The following is a 25824-nucleotide window of genomic DNA, read 5'->3' on the forward strand; positions in this document are numbered from 1 at the left end:
TATTTTTTATCACGTTTATTTTTAACTAGAAGTTTTACAAATAAGCTACTAGCCTAGGGCTGTATTATACAGTTTAAGCAAAAACAAACATAAATATATTGCAGTGTGCATTAATTTACTACCTCATGCAGTATGCATAAAAACACAACAAACTAGGCAAAAATAATTAATATACGTTTCATTACTTCTGCAGTCATTAGAATTAAAAGCACATCTTTCTTTCAGATTCATGAAACAAAATCTAGCCTTTCTGAGCATCTTGAAAACTTTCAGTAAAGGACCGGATGCACTATTTCCACACCCCAGTTAACATTTTTTGCTACAGTTAAAAACAGCCTGTAGTTTTGTGAAATAGGAGCTACATTACCAGGAGCAGCTGATAGCAGAATTGCAGAAGAAAGGCTAGCTTGATTAGTTGAACATCAAGACCATTAAAAAGGAAGGAGGGTCAATAATACCTGTAGAATGAAGAATTTAGAAGGAATCAGGTAGACTGTAAAGAGCCAGTGTTAATTCACGCCATCATTTCTGCCTCAATAGAAATGCTGCTGCTACTGCCAGGCAGTTGTTTTTAATATTTGGGTAGACCAGAAATCAAAGTGGGGGATGCAAATGCAGCAGTGCACCCCCCGGATCCACCCATGTGAATGCCCAGTTTCTTGTATCTTGGTTGGGAAAGAAAACTTCGCTCCCCAGCACCCTGTGTGTACATGACAGATTGGGGCCTTCAATTGGCATTGCTCCAGATCCACTGGTTGGTGTAGAAAGCCCATAACCTTGCCCCAGCTGCCCGGTTTTAAGGAATCTCTCATTATCGCTCAGCGCTACTCTCCTGACCCTTTTACAGAGGTAGCACAGTTGGGACAGCTCCTCGCATGGTGACTGGGATCAGAGTAGCGTTATTAGCTACAACAGCACCCCATAAATGGGGATCTACTTAATTTGCAGGAGCTGCCCCCCCCCAATTACACAGACAGAACATGGGCTCAGGCAGAACGTGGGCTTTGTGGTGGAGCATGGCACCCTGCCCATGCCTGATCGGCCGAGGTGCCCTGGTGGCCCTGCCCCTCATCACCGATTGGCTGCCATGGCTTCCTGTCATGTGGCCTCACCCTCACCGCTGATTGGTAGCTACAGCCATCTTGGCAGCAGCCCTTCAAGCAGCGGCTGCTGCCCCAGTGGGCTGCTGCAGCTCACTGAAGACTGCTGGCTTCTTCTGGGGAAGCCAGTGTTTTATTTTTGGTAATTTTTTTTCCTGCAGATTTTACAGGCAATGCCAGATTTTGCGGAATCCGCAAAAACCACAAATTTGGTAGGCCCCTATTCATAAAGGATTATTTTTGCTCTATACAAGCCAGCCACTAGAGGGAGATCTGATCACAAGCATTTCTAGGAGGCTTACCTGCTCATGATCAGTATGATTTAAAAAACTCCCACTAGCATTTCTCCATTCAGGAAACACAGTGCATCACAGACAGGTGCATTCCTTTTTAGGCTGCAATAAAGGTTAGTGCTATAAATTTAAAATAATAAATCTTCAGAAATAATTTTTGTTGCTAATTAGTTTGAATAGGAAATAAAAACTGTTCAGCTCCAAATGCTTTCTCTGCCTATTCTAGGAAAGCGATATTCAACAAGGTGTTAGTCACTGCTTAATTATCCTTAAGAAGCCTTATTAATATGTATGTAGGAATATGTATCTGACAGGCATGCATTTTAATAAAGTCACTGAAAGGCGACAAGCCATAATTTCGAGAGGGTTATGCCAGGACTAAACAGCAAACTCCCTAAAAGGCCCAGGAACCGCACACACAAAAACCGGAAGTAAAAATTGAAATAGTTTCATTGTATTTTTAATTAGACAACGCCTACACACCCTGCCTGCACAGTCAATGGTTTAAAAATATTCCAGACAGCAGAGCTACATTTTTAAAAAGCTGATGAGGCTGAAGTTGGTTTCTTATTCTCGGTTCCTTTTTTAAAGCTAATCTATACAAAAAGTTGCTTGTAAGTCATCAGTCTCGTGACAGACAGCTTCTAGCCACCTGGGTATAAAAGGCCCAGCTGAAACAGCTCGCCCTTTTTTGGCAGGGATCCAGGTCGTAGCCTTCTTGGTCTAGAAGAAAAGGCAATCAGGACTCATTGTAAAGATGAGATCTTTTATTAGACCAACAAGATTTTTGCAACAAAATCTTCTTTAATTGCAAGCTTTCAGGCACAAACACCCTTTGTCAGGCATCAGAGAAAAGATTGTTGAAGTTCTCCTGGGTAGAAATTAAAGTTCATATTTCATAGGATTTCACAGGAGTCAATAGATGGAAAACTCCTCATGGCTGGTGTGAAGCCTCTTACTTCCGGTGAGGATCTGCGATGATGCAAATTACCTTGAAACAAAGGCAGGGCAGGATCTCAGGTTTCAGGTGGTCACAGCTGCTTCCAGCTTGGGAAAATATCAATATTTCTTTTTTTTTTAAAGAATGGGCTAAAATTTTATGTCTACCATATGTCAGGTATCCAGGCTGCAGCCATACTGGTCTAGAGGAAAGAGCAACCAGGACTCCTGGTAGAGATGAGATGTTTTATGAAACCAACAAGATTTTGACAACAACAACAAAAATCTTGCTGTCAAAGCTTTGGGGCACAAACACCCTTCATCAGGCATCGCAGAGAAGATGGTACAAATGACCCCTTCTGGCCACGCACTCACCTGCATCCAGCTCGCCAGTGAATCACGAGGCTGGGAAACTGGGGCCCTGGGGCTGGCCCGGTCCGTGTGAGCAGGGCCCCGCTCCCCGGAGGCCGGTGCTGCCGGGGCCGAGGCAGCGGCTCCCGGGCCAGGGGAAGTGCCGCTGCCCCCACGCAGAGGAGGGGCCCAACTGAGAGCAAGGCCCGCAGGGCAGCGAAGGCACCGCCCCCTCGCGGCGGATCCCGCCCTCGGGCCGCCTGCGGCCTAGTTGGGCCGGGCCCGGCCCGCTCCGCCTGTGGCTGCTGCCTCCCCCTCCTCGGCCATGTGGAGCAGCCGGGCCGCACGCTCGCTCCGCAGCCCTTGGCCCTGGGGACGCCCGTCGCGGGCTCGGGGCGCCGGGGCGCCGGGGCAGGCCTCAGGCGGCGGCGGGCAGGCGAGGCGCGGGCTGTGCGCGGCGGCGGAGCGCCCCCCGAGGCGCGGGGCCGGCGCCAGGCGCTTCCCGGTGCTGCCCGGCCGCATCCCCGCCCTGTGCGCTCACGTGTTCCGAGAAAACGCGCAGAACAGCGAGGCCGGGCTGCGGAGGTAACTGCCACGGCCCCCGTCTCTTCCTGGGGGTGATAGTTGTCCGGACTTCCCCGGTGGGGGGAGAAGTCGCAGGTGCTTTCCTGCCTGTTTACAAATAAACCAGTCAGTTTCGAGCTTTTAAAAAAAACCCATTTCACAATTTTTCTCCCTCCTTCATCTGGAAGCTGAAGCGGCTTCTCTGTTGGTGCTGACCTGGAGGGAAGCAGTTGGCAAACTTCCTCCCCGGGCTTCAGTATCGATCTCGGCTGCTGTGCCCACCTCTCCAAAAAACCCCCCCATGGATGTTTTGCGTGTCTGGCTGCGAGCGCTTTTGAGGCCGGCGTAACACCTGCCCCATGGTTTGTTCACGTGGAAGGCCGAGGCGCAGGGTGACTCCAGCGTTTCCGAGCATCAGCCGAAGCCAGAACAACAGTTCCTGCATCTGGTCATGATTCATCGATAAAAGAAATGAGTTACTTTGTTCTTTTATATATTTGTCTTTGCGGATCGTATGGCAGCAACTTGGAGGTTTTTATTCAGAAGTATGCTGCATGAGTTTTGAAAGTCAAACTGTGGAAAAGAGATTGTCCTCCCCCCCGAACTTGCCCCCACTGTGGTCATATTGAAATAATTATTAAAACTCTTTTGTTTTTTTAGTTGAGGTCTTTTAACCTCTGTATTTATTCTGCCAGAAGCCACAGGAGGAACACACAGGAGAATACAGGCTCTTTCAGATACTGTTTCAGTTAAAATGGATAAGTCCATGCAAAAAGCCCGTATTTAAAAATTAAATCTCTACCTCAGTTATTAATACTATATATTTTTAAAAAAATGAAATGTATTGTTTACTGTTTACTCTCTATTATTTGCACTTCACTTAGAAAATAGCATTAGGTTTGTCAGTTTCCATTTTGCCTTAATACAGTGTTGCAGTAGTTGCTAGGCTTCAAATATTTCTGCCCTGGTGTTGAGTGCACTCTTACCATGTCCATACCAGCACAGATAACTCTTCAGTTCGGGGAAGGAAACACTGAATGATTCCATTTCCTAGACTAGCTGGACCCGATGGGTTGTCAAAATTAAATTTGGCTTAGCCGACTCTGTTAGTCATGTTAATATTTGATCTACAATGACAGTTCCAATCAGCAAGAGTGGAGCATCTTTCAGGATCATCTGCCCTATTGACAGGCAATGCTCGATCACTTCTTCATACACTGTGACTTGAGCTATTCGTATAGATTGTACTCTGATTACTTAGGACAAAACATTAAGTGCTGGATATATATTAGCTGCACTTGGAAAAAGGCCACAAACCCAGTAGCTAGTGAACAGAAGCCATAAATATAATATTTATATAATTTGACAGTATTCTAACCGGCATTTTATTAGACTCAAACATCTCTCTTGTAAAGAACCAAACTTAAACCAAGTTTGATTCTTAAAAAATATCTGAGCTATTTTTTTCACTTACTTAGCCGTGACTTAATTTGGTTGCTGTGACATACTATAATGCAATAGTTAACTGAAGAGTTATATTCTCCAAAAAAAAGACGAAAGTGAAAGTTTTTCTTCATTATCATATTACTGGCATGAAAATTATTGAAATATTGCATTAACTGCATCAAAAAGCTAATTGAATATAAGCATGATTTCATTAAGTTGAGCTTTGTTTTTTTAAATTAGATATTCAGAATTGCTTGAGAAGATCGAGAAGGGAGATGAGAAAGCAATATTACGTCATACCCAAAGAAACAAGAAGCTACTTGCTCGTGACCGCCTGAGAATGCTCCTTGATGATGAACCTTTCCTTGAGCTTTCCCCTTTTGCAGGCCATAATTTGCCATATGGTGATATCCCTGCCGCTGGATGCCTCACTGGTAATTATTAAAGCCTCCAAAATTATGTGGGACAGGAAAATTATTATAATATGAATCTTTCTATTTACTGTTAGTAAATCTTAATATAATGCACAAAGGGTTTCTAGGTCTTTACAGTGCTCAGGTTGCTTTGTAGTCACTTTTAGTGATCATAAAGCTTGGTAGAGGTTGAGAATCCAGTTTCTGCCCATGCTGTCATGACCGTTCACAGGGAAGAAGAATACAGCTGGTTCCAGATATAAGTCAGAGATAGGGACACAATCTGTTTGATTTTCTTTCTCCTAGTTATACCAATATGTAATTTCCGTTAGGTTGAATAAAAGTGATAGTATTTTGTTCATGTAGGGGAGAGAAATTCTTTAGAAATCCTGTGAGGGGGATCTATTATGGGCATTTCCAGATAAAGAGACGCTTGGTAATCTGGTAGGGTATCCCTTGCCAAAATGAAAGAGTTCAGCTGACTAGTTTTAATACTTCCTTATGATTTTGAAATCCCTGAAAATATATTTTGTTTTTTCTCTTCTGACACTTCTTATTTAATTTCAATACATTCTCTTTGGGGTTTCATATTTTGTTCTACTAAGGCAGCATCGATTGATTTCTGTCTCAGAAGGCTGAATGTGGTATTTCAAACACACTAACCAAGTCTTTCCAGTTAACTAAAGAAAAAATGAGTTACTGAGTGACCCACCCACATGGGCACTCGAGTATTTATCATGGAGTTGTTCTCAAACCATCCTGATGTGCAGGAAGACCAGCACATATGGAAAAAGACCATCTTGGCTTATCGGAGAACTCAACTCTTCAGTAAGCTAAATCAGAAAAAGGAAGCTTATTAGAAGTGGAAACTTGGACAGACAACTAGGGAGCACTGTTTGTAGCATCCCATACTACTGCACCAGGTAGCACAGTTTGGGGAAGAGGTGAGCAGCCAGCTGTGGTAAAAACTATTTAGAAAAGCTGGACATACACAAGTCCATGGGGCTAGACAAAATACACCCAAGGGATTTGGCCACTGATTCCAGAACCAATGGCCATTGTCCTTGGAAACTCATGGTGATAGGAAGAGGTCCCAGATGATCAGAAAATGCCAATATAGTGGCCATATTTAAGACAAGGAACAAGGGGGATCCAGGGAACTAACTACAAACTGAGTGATCAGCCTCACCTCAGTCCCTGGAAAAATCATGGAGCAGGTCCTCTAGGAATCTGTTTCTAAGAGAAGATGATTAAGAACAATCAGCATGGATTCACCAGGGGCAAGTCATGCCTGACCAACCTGATTGCCTTCTATGATGAGATGACTGGCTCTGTGGATCCAGGGAGACCAGTGGATGTGGTGTATTTAGCAAGGTTTTTGATATGGTCGCCCACAACATTCTCGCAGGCAAGTTATGGAAGTACAGGTTGGGTGAATGGACTGTGAGGTAGATAGAGAACTGGCTGGATCATCAGGCTCAGAGGGTAGTAGTCAATGGGCGTGTCTACATGTTGCCGTACCACAATGTTGCTACGGCACTGTGCTTTAGTACTGAAGCATGGCACAGTATGGGCAGTTACTACACCATGTGTGCAGCACACGGTTAGATTTTGCCACTGTCACTGTAGCAGCGCACTATGTGGGGGAGTGTGCCACTATGGTGATGGACCCATGTGATCACTACACCTCAGTGGCACACCATACAGCGACATAGTGCATTGCTATGACACCATAGGGTAATGTGTACATGTGCCCAATGGCTAGATGTCTATCTGGCAGCTGGTATCAAGTGGAGTGCCCCAAGGATCAGTCCTGGGGCAGCTTATGTTTAATATCTTCATCAATGACCTGAAAGATGGCATAGAGTTCACCCTCAGCAAGTTTGCAGATGATGCCAAGCTGAGGGAAATAGTTGATATACTGGAAGGTAGGGCTAGGATTCAGAGTGACCTAGACAAATTGGAGGATTGAGCCAAAAGAAATCTCGTGAGTTTCAATAAAGACAAGTGCAAAGTTTTGTGCTTAGGCAGGAACAATCCCATGCATCAGTACTGGCTGGGCAGCAGCTCTGCAGAAAAGGACCTGGGGGTTACAGTGGACAATAAGCTGAATATGAGCCAACAGTGTGCCAAGTGTTGCCAAGAAGGATAACAGCATAGTGGACTGCATTGGTAGGTGTGTTGCCAGCAAGTCAAGGGAAGTAATTATTCCCTACTCTATTCAGTACAGGTGAGACTACATCTGGAGTACTGTGTTCAATTTTGGGCCCTCCACTACAGCAAGGATGTAGACAAATTGGAGAGAGTGTAATGGAGGGCAGTGAAAATGGTTAGTGGGCTGAGGGACGTGACTTCTTACTAGAAGGGTAGTAAAATACTGGAAGAACAGGCTACCCAGAGATATTGTGGAATCTGCCTCCCTGGAGGTTTTTAAGACCCAGCTAGACAAAGCCTTGGCTGGGATGATAGACCAGCTGGGGATGGTTCTACTTTGATCAGGGAGTTGGACTAGATGACCTCCTGAGGTCACTTCCAACCCTAATATTCTATGATTCAAACTGTAGGCATGGTACATGACTTTTTTGCTACTAGGTATTCAGCATGCACAACATTTATTCCTGCCATACTCATGTATTTCTTTGCAGCTGCCATGATTGCCTAACAGAAAGGTGTTCTCTTTAAATAGGTTGTCACTAAAACTATTTTGGTGGGTTTTCCACAAGGCACGTGTATACAATGTCTTGTGTTAGGGTTTAAGTGGTATTTCAACTGTTGCGTGGGCCTTTTGTGTTAGGATGAGTATTTCTTGTAAGAATTTCAGTGAACCATTTTTGAAGAGGTAGCACATAACGTTTAAGGGAAGAGGAGAGACTAAATTAGATATGCTGGGGATCAAAGTAGTAAATGGTGCCTGATAACAACCCCCCCCCCTCACCTTACTGCATTTCAGAGCTCAGTTTTGTGCTAAAAGCAACCATATATACAGTATCAGGAGGTTTGAGATTTCATAGATTTTTTTTTTTTTACCATCTTTTATTTTTATGTAAATCTGTGATTCTAGTTAGAATGATAGAATCATGGACTATCAGGGTTGGAAAGAACCTCAGGAGGTCATCTCGTCCAACCCCTGGTCAAAGTAGGATCATCCTCAACTGTAACATCCCACCCAAGGCTTTGTCTACCTGGGTGGGATGATATAGTTGTCTAACTAGTTGTCTGATCTTGCAAACCCACTTGAAGAGCATGAAGTCAATTTGGCTTCTCCTTATGTATTATCATCAGTAATAAAGGTGTGGCAGGTCAAATTCTGCTTCATTTACATCTGCATAATGATGATAGCCTCCACTTACTTTTTCAGAATAGGGCTATATGTCTGTTGTAAGGTTAAAGAGAAGGATGGTTCCCCTCAATATAGTATCTGTAGTTTTATTAGCATGTGGGTAAATATAGACAGTCTTAACTCAAAAGAACACATTAGATGTATTTGAGCTTTGCTGTTAAATCTATGATACAATTACAAAATGCCTACGCCTGGGTTATTTTTTTTATTGCTTGTTTTGAGGAATTTTGTTTGTTTGTAAAGAGTCTGGGATAAACATCTGTGGGTCCTGTTACAGGAATTGGAAAAATCTGTGGACTCTGGTGTGTCTTTATGGCACATGATGCAACAGTAAAAGGAGGGACCCTTTTCCCTATTGGAGTGAAGAAAAACCTGAGAGCTCAAGAAATAGCGATTCAAAACAGGCTTTTATCTGTGTATCTGGTTGACAGCGGGGGAGCGTTCTTACCACTGCAGGTAAGATTGGATATAATATGTGGTATGAAAATAGTTACTTCCTGTCTTCATCTTACTAATTTTTAAATCAAATCTCTTGAGATTTATTTTTGTGATTTTTGGTGGGCTGCCTTTCATTTTCTCTCTTATACTCTAACCAAACGGTACAAACAAATCAAAGTCCTTTCTGGCTGATTTTACATGCAGCTGACACCAACGTGGTCAAAGTTCATAAACATGAGTCTTAACAGAAAATCAAATTGCTGGCCCACCAAGCTATATCAGTGCTCAAGGCGGCTGTTTTTAACTTGTATTTTCAAATTGAAAAAAAAAATTATGTGAGAGACAAGGATTTCTGTGAGCGGTATCTTTTACTGGCCCAACTGCATGGTTGAAATAATTAGAAATTTTGTTTTAAAATGTATACTAGTAAATCTGGGAGCATGTATGAAAGATTGGCTCCATAAAAACAGATGTTTTATTTACAGTAATGGACAGAGAGAGCTTGTAAAGGTCATAAATGCCTTCATTGTCCCTGTATCAAATTCAAGTTACCACAAAGAATGAGAGTTCTCAGTACATGTGACTCTCTGCATTTGTAGCATAGAAGACTGTGGATATTGTTGCTGATTTGGTGTTTAAGCAATATGTGTATAGATATCTTAGAGAAGCAAACTGGAAAGCTGTAAGATAAAATCCCTAACTGTCTTTCTAGAAGTTGTGAATAACTTGTTTTCTTTTGTGAATAGACAGTAGAAAGACTAAGCATTGGCTTTTGTTATTGAAAATCGGTGGTAAAAACTGTGCTTTTCTTTTCCCTGCATTGTCAGGCAGACCTCTTTCCCGACCGATCACATGGTGGTAGAGTCTTCTACAATGAGGCAATAATGTCTGCTATGAAAATCCCTCAGGTACATTGTCATGCTGAATATGTATGAAGATACTGTATGTGGTTAACAGATTTATGAGAAACATTTCCAACAATACACATTCTAGAATCAAAGTATGCATATGCAAAAATACTTCCTGACCCTGTTTTCAGATGTTGACATAGAAATTCAAATGATAGAAGTTGTACTATAAACATCACATTATGTGGTAGCTTTGTCCCCTGTCTGGCCAGGCAGCAATAGTTGCAGCTGTGGTGGTGGCAACTCTGGCCCTGGCCCTGGCCCCAGACCGGGACTGGGTGGGAGCTGGGGTTGGGTTGGAGTCGCTGGCACAGCTAGCTAGGCTGGGCAGCGGCTGGAACCACCAAGTGTTTTGTGCCTGGGGCTGGAGCTCCAGCACAGTAAGCAGTAGCAGGGGAGAAGGTGGTGAGGTGTAGAGGTTGCGCGGGGCAGTGGCTACAACTCTGACTCCAGGTTAGGGTCAGAGCGAGAGCCACAGCAGCTGCCTGCCCTGTGACCCCTCCTACTCTCCCCACTCAAATCCAAGATGAGGACCTTTTTTTCTCTACGTTGAATGGAGGGGGAAAAACCTTGGCTTGGATTTGAGTAAATAAATATGGTAATCTGTATATCTGATTAAAGTCTATAATGCCAGTCAATATTTAGGAGTATCATGGAACATACCTTTCTTTGCATCCATCCCTATGTAATACACAACCTATTTAGTTTCAGGAACGTAACCAGGTAGATGGCTTGTTTGGTTGTACCTTCCTTATTGCTCTTTCAAAACTAGAATTTACCAGCTGCAAATATACAAGTTTATGATTAAAATAAAGGGCTTGTTAACCAAGCTTGTGAAATCTTTACTCAATATGTATTATGTCTCAAAAATGCCTAAAATTAAAAAAGTGCACCTAGCTGTGATTTCTTCTTACACAGGTATCTTGCTTTGTCCTGTAGGTGGCAGTAGTGTGTGGTTCTTGTACAGCTGGGGCTGCCTATTGTCCTACTATGACAGAAGAAACTGTGATTGTAGACAAAATTGGTACTATGTTTCTTGGCGGACCACCTCTGGTAAAAGCTGCCACAGGGGAAGGTATTACACCTGAGGAACTAGGAGGAGCCAGACTTCACACTAAGTAGGTATAATGTTTGTCAAAAGGGGAATCAAGTAAGATAGTAAGTCAGCACACCTAAAGTGTCGTTCAATCGTAAGAAGTAATGGGGCTAAAGAGATTTCAGACGACTGCAGTGACAGGACATTATCTGACTTAAAAGATAGGAATGGTGCCTTAGAAACACATTAGAAATGATATAGGAATAGCTTTAAAAGGTGGTGACTTTTAGTGCATATGTGGGACTGCTCACATTCAGCACTGCTGAGAACTTAATGCAGACGAGTGAAGTCTGGTCTGTGGGCCAGATCCGGTCGGCCAGGGACTTCATTTCCCAGCTGCCCCTGCCCGCGTGGAGACGGCGGCTGCACCTGTGTGGGAAAGCTCAGGCTGGGCTTGCCATAAAGACCAGCCTCAGCCATGCCGGCAGCGCGCTCAGCAGAGCAGTGCAGGAGGCTGCTCTGAAGCTGCTGGGAACTTGGGTTGGGGGCAGCTTGCTCTAGAGCCTGGGCTACTGTGATCTGTAGCCTGCATGCTCCAGGCAAGCACATGTAAGCAGAGGATCGCAGCTCTGCCCTGGCTCCAGACCATGCTGTCACTGCTGCAGGGAGCTGGGGCTGCCCCCTGACTTACGGCGTTTTCTTTGTGGGTTTTTTTAAGTCCTCCAACTATACAATGTAACATATTTAAATTTCTTATTCTTTACCCAGCTCTCCGTTTTCCAAAGTAGTGCTTGATCGTGAATACTAATGGAGTAGGCTTCAGTAGGAACTTGATCTATACAGCTGTTAAGACTATATGTATACATTAAAAGACTATGAGCTACTTAAGTCTGTGGTAATAGGCCTGTTAATTTTATTCTCCATAAACTGGCCTGTGGAGAACTGGGTGCTCTTTCTTGCCTTTTAAGTGCCTGCAAAAGCATTGAAACATTTCACTGCAACAAAAATCCTTGATGCTTACAAGGACTACTAAAAATACAAAAAAAAAAAAGCCAAAAGAAAGAGACAGTTCTTCTTCCTCCCTCCCTTCTATTTCCAATCTTGTTAAGAGCTACAGATGTAAAGGGAAATGTCATTTTTCTTTTTATTGTTACAAATATTGTAAAATCAGCGTATTGAAGATGAGTTTAAAGGCATTTTCCTTAATAGAATTACACACAAAAGTCACTTGCTTGAGGTGTTCAGGAAGAGTCTGGATAAAAGCATCTCACTGGGATGGCTTAGGAAACTGATTCCTACATCTGTGCAAGCAGTTGGACTAAATAATCCTTGGGAGCCTTTCCAGCCCTGACATTCTGTGATTATATGCTCTCACTTTTATTTGTTCAATTTGTTATTAAAATGTCTCTTTTAGAGTCAGTGGCTGTCTCGATCATTTTGCATCTTCAGAAAAGGAAGCATATGAATGTGTGCGAAATATTATTTCAACACTGAATTTTGAACTTCCACCAGAGGAGACCACAGAATATGATGATCCGCTGTATAGTGCTGATGAGCTCTTGGGACTTGCACCACGAAGTTATAGTTATACTTTGCCTATAAAACTGGTAAGGACAAATGCTGCATCAGTTCATCATCTTTAAATGGCTAATTAACTTAATATTTGGAAGTTAAAGGGCATTCTTCCCTTGGATAATTGGTCTGGAAATCCTAAAATGCACAAGATATTCCAGATTACATATTGTTGATGTGATGGTCCTGAAAGTACCAGTTATGACCATTTTCTACAGTACAGGCCATAAAGCCTATGTAAACACAACATATCATTTAGAAAAATATCCAACTTTGATTTAAATGTCTCTTGAAAGAAATACCTTTCTTTGTAGATTCTGAGCCGTCTGATAGATGGAAGCAGATTCCAGGAATTCAAAGCTGAATATGGAACAACCTTAGTAACGGGATTTGCCCATGTGGAAGGGTAAGACTGTAAGAATTTATTATGAAAGAGGTCAGACAGTTTTGGTTTAAGAAGTTTGTGTACTATTATCATACTCTGTGCTATTCCTGTAAAAGCAAATGGCATTTATACATATACCTGTTAGTGCACACCAAAGATCTGATGCGTTGGAGCAGATTCGATTAATCTAGTCTGCTCTCCAGATAAGCTGGTGCGCACTGCGCTGCTTCACATGCAGTTGTATAAATGGTGAAATGCACGTCAGCACTGAGACAATGGTAGCGGCACATTTTTTAACTAAAACATCAAAGGCCACTTTTAGTGCACCGCCACGTTTAGTTCAAATGGCCTGCCATTTTCTCAGTGCTGACATGCATTTCATCATTTATACAAATGCATGTGTTGCAGTGCCAGGCACTTTTAAAAGCTCCTGGCGCTGTGGTGCAGATGTGTACCAATGCTCTAAGCTTTTAGATGGGTCAAGGATTAATATAAAGATATCTCTCCATAGCCCAGTCATGCATTCTCGGTTCAGCGTTCAGACTTGTCAAAGTTGATAGTGTCTAAGCATTACGAGCTGATGTCTGTTTCATCACTGTGAAATGAGGGAGTGGCACAGTCTGGTTTGTAGCTGAAAGGTAGCTTGTTGGCAGGCTCAGCAAATGTATTGAGGCCTGAAGGCTGAACATTTATGGGAGTGCCCCTTCTAAAGCTAGGCATGAGCATGTGAGGGAGGCCTTCGGAGGGAGCTTGCACTGCCACTTCTTGTGTGGTGCAGTGGATAAACAAATTCCTTCACTCTCCCCAGGCGGTTACTCTGCCAGATTTCACCAGCACTAGATTCACTATTTTAAAAAAGGAAAACAAACATTACGTGTGTAAGAGAGACACCTACTTTGAAAATCTCTCTCCTTAATAAGGTTACATTTAGCACTAAACATTACTGGCAAGTGAATCATTTTGCTAGAATTAATAAAGCATTAGAATCAGGCTAATTGATTTCCACTGAGACAAGATGAATATTTGATATCTAAGACATACTCTCCATTGTGATGAAAAAACAGGTTATATAGCCAAGTGTACTGGGCATATATATCTGGCTTGCTGCCATGATTAGTTTGAGAGGTTATTAAAATGATATAACTAACTAGCTGTTATTTCTATGTTTTTATTTTCTGGAGTTGGGTGCTGTGTTGAATTGCTTATTCAGAGTCCATGCTCTGAACAAAGCACAGCCTTGAATGGACGTGCTTAACCTTCATGGAAAGTTAGAAGCCTAGCTTGATCTTAGTTGAAGCTGCTGAATATGCAGCTTCATGCAGAATATTCATTACCAGTGCAGAAAAAATAGAATGCACTGTAAAAACATGACTATTTTTCTTCAAGCTACACAGTTCACTTGCTAAATCTCAATAGTGTATACTTCTGAAGAAAGCTTGTTTCAAGATAGACTAAACTAGAAAGAAACAAACAACCACAGTCTGATTTTTCTCTGGCAGCAGCACTTGTAGCCTTGCCATGTAAACTTTCTAGTTGTGCCTTTTGTTATTCACTGGGAGCACCTCTAAGCCCTGATCCCTTTCAGCACTATTTTTGGACTGGGATTTGGGATGTTTAAAAAAAAAAAAACAAGCTAGTGTTAACTAAACAGTATCAGTGGATGTGGGGAAAGAGAAGCTAGTAGGTAAACAGAATTTTAATCCTTTTTCAAGGGTTTCCCAAGTGACCAGCTCTTTGTTAAAAGAGGCTTGTAATTACAACATCAAAAATGGCTTTTCTCTTGTTTTTGTCTATATATGATCTGTTTATGTGTTTAGTCCATACCAAAAAGATTACATTACTGATAGTTTTATAATCTGTGTTACTAGGTGTAATTAGCTGATGCATATTTTATATTCTCCACATTTATTCAGAAACATATATTGAAGGTCTCAATAAAAATGAAGCTTAAATGTCAGAAGTGGCAGTAGATTAAATTTTCTACATTTGAGTGACATTTCATACAGGAGGGTTATTACTGTATAATATACTATTTTAACATTCATTTGGCAGAAAACATTACTAGACATTTAAAGGAAGCTTGCAGAAATTAAATGCCTTTTGAGATTAGCATTAGGTGTTAATGGGTGAAATACTGTGCGTTACACTATGGTATAAGGTGTTAGGAAAATTGGGCTGCATCTCTAAGCTTGTGCACGGTCTGCATGACGTGTACCAGGTCACTTCACATCCCTGTGCTTCACAGTGCAGGTAGCTTCCTTGCTCCTTATGGGCACTGCAAGGTCTCATGTTTGGAAAACACTTTGAGGTACTTGAATGAAAGGAAGTGTATGAGTGTAAAGTCTTTAACATATAGAGGTTCTCTTGTGGATTATCCTCCACAACTGATACTTGCATGACTAGACATTTATATTTTGTTTTTCAGTTCATTAGGCACTACATTTCACCACTCAAGTACAAAAATGAAAGTGTTCATATGTGTGTTTTGTTAGACACCTAGTTGGAATAGTGGCTAACGATGGGGAGCTGACTCATGATGCTTCTCTAAAGGGAAGTCACTTTGTGCAGCTGTGCAGTCAGCGAAGTGTTCCCATCCTGTTTATCCAGAATACTGCTCCACACACAGCAAACCCAACAAGTCTCTCACAGGTATGGATGGCGTCTTTATTCAGTAGACTTTATTTAAGTTGTTCCTAGTTCTTGTCCTGACTTGCACATCATTATCACTGAAAATTATTCTGTTAAGAGTCAGCTGCTTTGCTGAAAATCTGCTTGTTTTTATGGGTCAGCCAAACAGCTATTTTCTTCTTAAATCTTCACTAGTGTCACCATTTCCTCCTATTTTTATCTTTATCCACATATTTTACTTAGCAACTTTAGATGTTCTCCTGGAGAGATCAGAGATCCAGCCCTCCGAATCAATGGTAAAATGGTAAAACTTACAATTCATAGTGCTTTTAAGTTCTGACAACTTTTCATGCAGGTCAGTGGTTGGTAATGTTTTTGTGGCAGCAGGTCAGAATGTCACAGCTTGAGTCCAGGGTAGGATAGTGTGGAGTCCTGATTTGCCATCACTACTTCCCCCCGACTACCTGCTGTGATGTAGTGTGGACAAAGCTCCCTGCTGCCAAAACCCCCATCTCCAGGTTGAATCCAATGACTCAACGGTCTAGATGTGGCCCATGGGCCATATAGTTGCCAACGTCTGGCATAGGTGGCGGAGTACTATCTTTATTCTACAGCTGGTGAAATTGAGGCAAAATTTTAAGTAGCATTTTAGGTCACAGAAGGAGCGTCTACAGTACTTTTACACGTGTCTAAACTTAATGTGCGTTTGCCAAATGTGCATTAAGGCGATTTAGGCATGTGTCTACACATGTATGTGCTAAGGCTCATTAAGTTTAGTATGCATGGTGTAGACCCGTGTCCTTAATGGGCCTTAAAAATGGCTAATGCACCTTAAATTGGCACTTGTAGACATGCCCAGAGAGAACAGTAGAATGTGATGAGTGACCAGAGAACTCATCTTTTCACATGTTACTTCCCTAACTCTGCTTTTTTTATATATACCCTGAAATTTGGCACCCTGGAAATGAAGCCAGATACAGGTGTGCTGTATCTGAGTGTCACCAGCCTAGTCAGACCTAGAGTCACTCCAGAACCTGGAACTTAGTGTAGCAGAACAGTACTCTGAGACCACAGAAGAGTGAATCTCAAACTTTTTAGATTCAATGCATCCCTTGGAAAATACCGGTTCTTAGTTTTCACTTTTATTGAACGCAGAAAAATAATAGAGCAGTTTTTCTGTTGCAAAGAACTCATAAAGACCTCAACTGTGGATTTGTCTTTGAAATCTCTCGGTTTATTTTGTGAAACATGTTTGCAAACTTAACAGTGCTAGCATTGTGTAGCCATGCCATGTTGGGTAAGAATCGTTGCTATAGCGGCTATAATTATTTAACTGATCTATATTATAAGATAGAATGATTATGGTAATATGTTATACTTTCTAGTTTATTTCTGCTGTCTTCTTGACTTTCTTATTTAAAAAAACAAACAAACTAGTTACTTAAAATTTTATAGAAAGAAATCCTTAGATGCTGTAAAAGTTTAGCAGGAGTGGAGGAATCGAGACAAAAAATTTAAAAGAATTATCAGGACTTAATCTTTATTTTAATTTCAGGCAGAGGATCATACCAATAAATTAAAGGCCCAGGCTTCCATGATGGCTGCAGTCGCTTGTGCTGCTGTACCCAAAATAACCCTTGTTGTTGGCGGCTGCTACGGGAATGAAAGTTATGCTATGGTATGGCTAGCAGAAGTAATGGCTCATATATTAGGTAATATTTGACTTGTCACAAGTTTTCTAAGCCTTCATAGTGTTTAAATTCATATCTCAGTCTCCCATTGGCACAGGCATTTCGTTTTGTTCATTACATTATTCAGTTTTAAAATAATTGATGTAACTGCAGTAAGTTTGGTATCCAGCCCTTGAACCTGGAAATTGATTTTAAAAAGTTAACGATCTGAAATTATGTATAATAAGGACCAAACACTACCCTTGTTCCTCACCATATACTTTCTGCAGTCAGTGATGAAGGGCTACTTGTTCCTTAGCTGCGTTATACGATCTAACAAAAAGCTCAGTGGGAGTATTCGCCTGTTTAAAGTATGCGAGTATTTGCAGGGACAGTGCTCTGCTACACGTGCAAAGACAGTTGAAAATGCAGTCTTACCTCATATTCTGTGAGGTGCTGAGTGTCCATAACTCTTGAGTGAAGGACAGTGATGGTTGTACAGGTCAGCACCTCACAGGGTGAGGCCCTCTATCAGTAATACTTCATGAGTTAAACATAGATTGCATTTTGTTCATTGAGGACTTAATGCATTATTCAGTATGAATGGTCCATTTTTTGTTCAGCTTGCATTGTCTCTTGCTTTTTTTCCTATAGTGCGGGAGGTCATTTGATCCAAACTTTCTGTTCCTGTGGCCTAATGCAAGAGTTGCCCTTGTGGATTCAGGACATTTCTCCACATTCCCAGAAGCTGGGGATGAGTGCTCCAGAGGTGAATCAGAGTTGAAGCAACTAAAGGAAAAGTAAGTACATTAACTGTAACTGAAGGGGGTTATTCTTATGATTAGATTGATTTCACTATCAGTTTTCTTGTTTTTCAAAACAGCCCAGAGTGGGATTTGCCCTCTAAAAACGGGTGTGGCACTTCCTGGTGGCCACTTAAACCCCATCTCTTCTCTGGTTAATCTGGGTACCTCCCTCTACTCGCCTGCCATCCCTTTGATGTTATTTTATATTCAGGAGGCTGCCCTATTCAGTGATTTCTGCACCCTTCAGCTCTGTCTTTCTGGGCTCTTGGCCCCTCTGGCTTAGTTCAGTTCACTGGGCTTGCACCTCTTAGACTGAGCCCCCAGCCTCCAATAGTCCTTTCTCGAAATTAGTGCCTTCCCTAGGTGCCCTCAGTGGCCTCCCTCTGCCCCTTCAGTCACTCCCATGCCTTACAATGCAATGAGCAAAACTCCACCACAAATAGTTTACAGCTGGAGGCGCTTTGTTAAAGACCATCCACAGGCTCCTATTCAGTCCCACTGACTTCTGTCAGCTCTGGCCATCCTGGGCCTACTGCAATTCCTTCGGTCTCTGGCCCTCCTTCTCAGCTTTATGTAAGGAGCTCCTTCTGCTTGCACAGCCTGAGCCAACCTCCAGGTCCCAGCAGGGAGCTCCTGCCTCCAGCTTTGCCCAGGTCAGACTGATCCCTGTGCATCTGGTGCAGGACTTATGTAGCCCCTTATCTAGGTCCTCCTCCTGCTCAACTAAGATCACCTCAGCAGGCCATTACCTAATTAGCTCCCAGATGTTAATTATCCAGGGGCTTTGCAGCTTTCTAACTCTGACTAGCCCTGCTCTCAGTAACAGACCTCGACTCTTGTTACACCCAGCAACATAACCAGATGACCTAGCAAACGGTTCCAGTGCATTCATTGCACCCTGAAGCAAATACTGTAGAAAAAATGAATATTTGAGAGATCCTGCAGTAATTCCACAGTGTAGGTAAACTGAAATACAGAACACCTTAAGGACTGGTTCTGCTCTTAAATGTCCTCTGGACACCAAATAAGTTCAATGGTAGCACCATACGTACACCCAGACTAGCAGCTGTGCCATATTTATTTGTACCTTTGTTACACTGATCTAGATTTTCAGTTGCATTTCATGCTTTTAATCTTCTAAACATTTTCTTGTTTAGGTTAGCAGAAGAAAGCAGTGCATTTTACTCCTCTGCCCGCCTTTGGGATGATGGTATAATTCTGCCCCAGCACTCTAGGAAGGTAGGCTCTTTCTTTGTATTACACTTGCACAAGCACATTTCATTGCAAAATTCCAAAGAGATTAGGAGGTGAATTCATTTAACAGACAGGGAATAAACTGAGGCATGGGTAAGGATTCAACTTGCCCAGGTCTCCCAAATACCAGGCCACTTCTTTAGCTAGGAGACTGAAATACAGCCACTGTCTTTTCTTTCCCTAGCCAGGCCATCTAAGATGTTCCCCCTTGCCTTCTCTTCTACTCCGGTTGCTCTGATCATGGAACTCCCTTCCTAGAATTCCTTATTTGAGTTTCTCTCTTGGAACATCAAGTGCAGGCTCCCTGCTTGAACTTTTACTCTTGCCCTTGCCTCCATCTCCACTTCTTCTTTTTTTTTTTTTAATCTCTACTCCTCAGTCTCTATATTTATCCCACTGTCTCTGCTCCATGTTTCTCTGGCAGTCTTGCTGTCCTGCTTTCTAATTGCCCCTCTACTCTTGGAATGACTTCTCTTTCCTTTGTGCCCCATCACTGGCTTACCTGAACTCTTAATATTTTTGTCTTAAAGTATTACTAACAATGAATAAATTAAGCACCTCGAGTACTTATTTGTGGATGATAAATATATAGCATTAGGGAGGACTGCCATTTGTTTGTAAAGGACTATACATTTATGGTGGTGTAGGAATGACTGTTCATACTTTTTCTGGATTTTTTGGCAAAACAGCGCACAGGGGAGTAATGAGAAATGTTTTCAAATGCTGAAGTTTGCAGTGCCCTATATCTCACTAAAAATTAATTTGGAAAAGGAAATGTACAGTGATGAGAGTGAGCCATTGTTACTCATCTTCTTGACCAGATCCACAGGGATGCTGCTGTTCAGTTCTTTTTCAGTTCCAAGCTGTTTCTGCCCTTCCGCGTCTCAGTAGTGAGAAATGGAGCAGTTGCAGGTATTGATGCTGAGGTCTATAAGAGATCCCCACTAGCATCTACGCCTATCTAGCAGGTTTTATTGTCCTCTCATAATGTTAGGGTATTCACTAGTAAAACAGGACAAAAAACAAACCTCTTAATTTTCATAACCAGAAACAATATGCAGAAGGCTATCGACTTGTTATAATCAAATCTACACCAATCTTCATCTGTGTTCACAGTATATTTAGAGTGAAAGAAAAATAAGTCAACCAGTTCCTAATCGAGAAATTGTCATTTCTGTACACTACATTTGAAGAAATTAAACTATCTTATGTCTCAAGACAAAAACTGGATCGCTCTCCCTGCAGTCAGTTATATTGCCATGGGAGATAGTGTCTAGAAGGTTAAACTTAAGGGAAAAGGAGACAGGTCATTCTTTTGTATACGATTAAAAATAGCAGCAATGTAGAGCATTAATGGCATTTTGGATTGGCTGAGCACTCCAGCACTTCTCATGGTCTCCTGTATTAGGATTGTACCTGTTTGCTCCACACAGTATCCTGAGGATGCTTCTCCCTCTAGTTCTTTCTCATGCCCCTGGCAACATTATGCTGTCATGTTCATTTCTCCTGTTGGGGCATATTAATGTTGGGCAATTTCTCATTTTAATGTTGATTATTCCACAAAAAGATAGATATAAAAGTGTTACTGGGTCTTTAAAAATGAATGTTTGCTGGTGTTTCTGAATAATTCCTTGCTTGTCGTGCTTTTTTTCTTTTTTGTTCAGGTGCTTTCACAGTGCTTAAATATAATGAAACAGCAGAAATACCAGACGGCACCTCTGCAACAATATCCTGTCATCAGAGTGTAATCAGAAGCCTCCACTGGCAGATAATTGGGCTTTAAGGAATCCTAGTACATGGTGACATTTGTTAATGGAAATGATTTTCTGGCACTAGAATACTGTTAATGTAAATGTAAGTTCTACAAAGCGTTGCCATTGAGAGCAGATTCTTGGATTATATGTCCATGTAGAGTAGGCTTGTATTTTAAGCTATAATTCACCAGCCAGTTACTTGAAAGATTATACTTTCTTAAAAAAAAAAAAAGGGAAATGCAGTTCACAGAGTGATGGATCTATGGCACAATTTCCATTTCCAATGAAGCAAATTTATCTTTGTGCAATAAAAGTATCGGGTATTAATGTAGTTCACACTCCTGTATGAAATGCAGAGGCTGAGAAGTTAGTGTGTTCTAACAATAAAAGCAATGACAACTGGAAAAGAAAACAGACAAGTTGATGCTACAAATAAAGGCTTTAACTCTGTTCCCCCAGGATATTTGTTTTGAAGTCACTATTCTGTCAAATTTCTGTCAAGGTTCAATAGTGAAAATACAGGCTCAGGGGTTATAAACTAATTATGTGGGATTGTTTAACAACTGCAAATAATCTCCATCAGTGCAGACCTGTGTGGTGGGTGTCTTGGTAAGCGTAAGAAACTTTGAATCAAGGCCTGTATTCAAAGCTGCATTTTCTCTGTTCTGTTGAGGTAGTGACATCTAACTAGTTCAAGGTTTTCAGTTAGTTAAGTGAGACTAAATGGATCTGTGCATGGGGCACCCAACTATGAGGCAGAAACCTTAATTCTACACTCATCTCCTGCTGGGCAAGTCAGTTTGCCTTTCTATGCCTTGGTTTCCTCATCTATGTAATTATGATACTGTTGTACAGCTTTGTGAAGTGCGTTGAGATCTATGGATGCAAAAGCATTTTATGTTATGGACTAAAAATCATTGTTAATGAACCTTTTTTCAGCTCAGGCTGTTGACTGAAAGCTGTTTGTCAGTGTTCATCTGTATCAATGCTGAATCTTCACCACTTCGGTGGAGTAGCTAACAATAAGGCCAGAGGCTTTTTTTTAGTGTAAGTGATGCTGGTTACCTGTGACGGTCCAGAAATTATGTGAGGGGCAGGGATTTCTTAGGGTGATCTCTTACTGGACCAGCTGTTTAGTAGGGATAAAGTTAGATAAGTGAATGCAAGACATTCTTCTTTGGGTCTTCCTTTCAGACTTTTTCTTTACATCTTTTGCAGACGTTAAGGAAGTAGCAATTGGATACGAGTCTTGCAAACTACAGTAACTTATGTTTGTGTGTAATAAATATTGAAAGAGTCAGCTTAGTTTTCCTCCATCTCAGGGCTGAGATGATAATTCAGTTTCCATTCATTTTTAACATTAGAAGAATTAATTTATACGAAGTATTTACAAGAAAGTAGTAACTGTTTTGTCAGCCCTGACACAGAACCCGGTGATAGCAGCATTAAAAATTCTCCCATCTTACCCAGAGCTGTTTGTTAACAGGCATCTCATTTATGAGGTGTAACAGCTTTATTTTTCAGAACCCGTACTGGAAATATGCATACATTTACAAACACTGAACTCACCCAACTGCATTCAACATTATATTCACTCAGATTTGGAAGCTTAATAGTTTGTGGAGCAGAAGTCCACATATGGGGTGCCGACGTGCCAGATCTGAGCCCTTGCACCTCATCACTGGGTCCATGGGGAGCCTGGCGGGGCATGGCCCTGCACACTAAATCTGGTGTAGGGGCCAGGCAGAGGCTATGCGAGGCCCCAGGGCCCTGATCCTTTTGTGTGGAGCCCAGCAGAAACGGTGCAGTTCAGGTCCAGATGTACAGGCCTGATCCTGGGGCATAGGGGTTCAGTCCAGCCCATGGACCAGCCCCATATCACCCATTTGGCCCAAAAGGTCAAGACACCACTGGTTTAGAGCAGGGGTTTCCAACCTTTTTTAACTAGTATGCCCCTTCTAGTGGCAGCAGCTGGGGTGTGGGGTGGAGTGGCACAGCGATGTGCCGCATGGGGCTGATGGTGCCCTCCCCTGGGTAAAAGCCATGCGTACCCTCTGTGATCTTTCCAAGTACCCCTATGGGTATATATACCCTGGGTTGACAACCCCGGTATAGAGGGTCCCTGTAATTCTGGACTATTTGGATTTTGATCTTAGTCTATTACCCAAACCACTTGTTACCCTGAATGTGAGAGAGCTTCCAAAATTAGGAGGAAGGAGGATAGAAGCCATTTTTTTCCATACTAGTGTCTAGCAGGTGATGCAGTACTGTAGACAGGACATTATTAACTGGAGAGTGGGAAGGGACATTACCTATATGTTGTAGGCTCTGCCTCTAGAGTGCTCAGCAGTAGGGTTGTTATTAAGTGAGAAAATATTAGTCTTAGACCTGCTCTCTCATTGATTGAATCAGGTCCCCAGAACAGCCAGGAAGGATAATTTTCAAATTGGTGAGTTTACTGTGACTCACTGAAAAACATTTGAGTTTAGGATGTTAACACAGTGAAAGAGAAATTATTTAAATTAGAAAATTTCTAAACAATATAAAATTGCCTCCTCTTAAAGCATGCACCAGAAGCTACAATTTTCAGCTTATTTCATGAATGTTTATTGTATCTGCAATATATATTGAGTTCTAATGGTGCTCTTTCAGGTATCTTCTGTTCCCTGCCACAAAGTTTAATTCTATAAAAGCCCTTCTTTGTTGTTTTATATTTTCAAATGATTGCTGCTGCGCTTTTTAAAATGTTGCCAAGTGTAAAGCTGGAAAAGTCTGTGCAAATATAAGTAAATATGCAGAAAGGTGATTTTTTAATAAGCAAATTTTACAAATTAAAGCCAGGCGTCAATGGAAAACAGTATTTGAGGTTTGTAAGTAGAAACTACCTTTTTGAAGATAAAAATGTAAATTATGATAAAGGCACTTGTGATAGCTGTCATGCTGTTTTGAACATCCCATGGAAGGTAACAGAAATGTTCATCTCCACTTCAGCCCTGGCCACTTCACTCATATCCTTTGCATTCAGTACCAGTAAGTAGGCAGGCTTGGGTCCCACGCAGGGGCTAATGACCACACTCAGAATCACTCCTAACAGTCAGAAGTAAATAGATTATATGCATGTTGAATACTATGGACTTTGTGCAAATCACTAACTGCATATGCCTAGCCTAGAACAATTGTGTGCATCAGCAAAACCCTTCAGCTCTGCTGTCCTATGATCCTATACATTTGGCTGGGGTGGCTTAGTCAGGGATGATCCTGCTGCGTGTGGAGGACTGGAGTAGATGAACTTGTGAGGTCCCTTCCAGCCATCCTTTCTTATGATCCAAAAAAAAACTCCTTAAAACGTGAACAAAAAAACCCTTTCCTTTTTAAAGTATTCTGAGTTTGTAGTACATCAAAATAATTTCCCAAGCAGGTTCATCATAGTATGGCACCTTCTGGTGCATTAGAAATTTACAGTATAACTGTCTGAAAACCAGCCCTAAAAATGGTGTTGCAGGTTCTGTGATGACTCAAATGAAGTCCACATCAAATTTGGCCCATTAAAAAGTGGAAAGAGAAAGTAAATTTATGTTGCAGGTACGCTTTTCTGATTATATTTTGCAGAATTCTTATTTTACATCTTGGGTTGAAAGAGTTCCTCTAGCTCTTACGATTTCTCACCCTTGCAGCCAGTAGTAGTAGGGTAGTTGGTCCCTTGCTTGGGGCACAATTTCAGCAAGCTGCTTACGCCTCTCTTTTAGGAGGCAATCTAAATTCTATCCTGCCAGCAAAAGGACTGGATAGCTCAATCCATGTCAAAGGACAAACTTTTAAAAGAACTTATTAAAGGACAATGAAACATAATATGAGGACACTTACCATCATCCTCTTCCAGGGCACCTGGCTGTGAAACAAAAATAGGTTCTGATGGGTATGAATCTGGTTCCTGCCATACCCATGTTTCTCTGGTTTTAATATTCAGCTTACAAAGCTGTAACACGAAGAGAAACATCATTTTAGTAAGACGCCTTTATTTATCATTAAGTTAAAGATTGGTTAGGTTCACATGTCCCCATTCAAATATTTAATAGTTACCCTGTCTGGAACAAAGTGGTTCAGTCCAAGGCCATATGCATATGTATAGGGTTTCCCACTATATTTCTGGTAATTGATTTGGGGAAACTCGAAGGCTATAAAACAAAACACATGTTTGCTGGAATTGGTAGGTTTCATATTTCTGAAACAGCTTTTGTTGCCTCTGGCTGAGGTTCAGGATTAAATCTTACCTTGGCGAGGCCCCGCGAAAAGAATTTCTGGTTCCAACCATATGGTTTCATCACTGTGCAGAGTTGCTGTGGCCGTCGTGTAGGGCAAAGTGACTAAATTCTTACCCGTGTCAACCTAGGACAGAAAGAGCCATTGAGAAATAAAGGAACAACTGTTACTCCAAGTCCTGCATTTTCTTTTTGTTGCACCATGTACTATGTGCCACGGAAGGTTGATTTTCTTTCCTCCCAGCCATGTAGCTCATGATGGGCAGCTGGATACAAAATTTCCAAGTCACCCACAGAAATGACTCTCCTCATTTCTTAATTAACTCTGAATAGCAAGGTGGTGTAATAAAGGCTTAGAACAATAAGCCTTCATGGCTTTTACAAAATGTTGTTAGATGTTCCCCAGCATCCTGTGAAGTTTCAAATGCAATTCAAACTAAACTGCAGTTGCCAAAATAAATAAGCAACTTTGACTTTTTCTTTTGGGCCATACTGGCCTACTTTCAAAACTCAAATCCACAGCGACTTTCCTAGTGGTTAGTGTGAATTAGGAGCCTTTGCTTTACTATAGCTGATCCCAACTCGAACCTAGTTTTTCTTAAGAGGGAAAACTAAGGAGTGAGGCTGAATATAAATTAGCACTAGCTACTGAAGTGAAAAATTAAGTC

The 25824-nt window shown here is 41.7% G+C and overlaps 2 protein-coding genes and 1 long non-coding RNA gene across 6 annotated transcripts in view; 1 reads left to right on the plus strand and 2 right to left on the minus strand.

Annotated features, from left to right (window-relative positions):
* LOC149863571 (uncharacterized) lies at positions 1-2846 on the minus strand. Its single transcript, XR_016442349.1, has 2 exons — positions 2708-2846; positions 1-2560 (listed from the first exon to the last, which is right to left on the minus strand). It is a non-coding gene; the product is annotated as an uncharacterized LOC149863571 (long non-coding RNA).
* Positions 2557-21228, plus strand: LOC149863572 (methylcrotonoyl-CoA carboxylase beta chain, mitochondrial-like). Of its 4 annotated transcripts, none has more exons than XM_090047454.1 (12): positions 2557-3268; positions 4934-5127; positions 8724-8902; positions 9712-9792; positions 10732-10910; positions 12243-12435; positions 12715-12806; positions 15278-15434; positions 16969-17091; positions 17738-17883; positions 19047-19128; positions 20808-21228. In XM_090047454.1, exons 1-12 carry the CDS (start codon positions 3009-3011, stop codon positions 20889-20891), a joined length of 1770 nt encoding a protein of 589 aa, XP_089903580.1. In that variant the 5' UTR covers positions 2557-3008; the 3' UTR covers positions 20892-21228. The 4 variants fall into 4 exon arrangements, with proteins under 4 accessions (XP_089903580.1, XP_089903581.1, XP_089903583.1 ...); XM_090047456.1 differs by lacking the exon at positions 2557-3268 and adding an exon at positions 3662-3792; XM_090047455.1 differs by lacking the exon at positions 19047-19128.
* The window catches only part of RPE65 (retinoid isomerohydrolase RPE65), a 16605-nt gene continuing 11898 nt past the window's right edge, over positions 21118-25824 (minus strand). The window contains exons 11-14 of the mRNA XM_090047459.1: positions 25169-25283; positions 24978-25072; positions 24762-24873; positions 21118-23984 (exon numbers count right to left, since the gene is read on the minus strand). Coding sequence (XP_089903585.1) covers positions 23833-23984; positions 24762-24873; positions 24978-25072; positions 25169-25283 — 474 coding nt within the window. The 3' untranslated portion in view covers positions 21118-23832. The remainder of the gene's footprint in view (positions 23985-24761; positions 24874-24977; positions 25073-25168; positions 25284-25824) is intronic.

This window comes from Crocodylus siamensis, chromosome 5 (genome assembly GCF_052110815.1).
Source record: "Crocodylus siamensis isolate JL-2025a chromosome 5, ASM5211081v1, whole genome shotgun sequence".
NCBI lineage: Eukaryota > Metazoa > Chordata > Crocodylia > Crocodylidae > Crocodylus > Crocodylus siamensis.

What these genes read in the sequence shown, in the direction of transcription:
- LOC149863572 (XM_090047454.1), top strand. Translation starts at nt 3,009, where the DNA reads ATGTGGAGCAGCCGGGCCGCACGCTCGCTCCGCAGCCCTTGGCCCTGG. An exon ending in CTGCTATGAAAATCCCTCAG is followed by an intron (nt 9,793 to 10,731) that starts GTACATTGTCAT and finishes TTTGTCCTGTAG; the next exon opens with GTGGCAGTAGTGTGTGGTTC. An exon ending in ACCCAACAAGTCTCTCACAG is followed by an intron (nt 15,435 to 16,968) that starts GTATGGATGGCG and finishes TTTTAATTTCAG; the next exon opens with GCAGAGGATCATACCAATAA.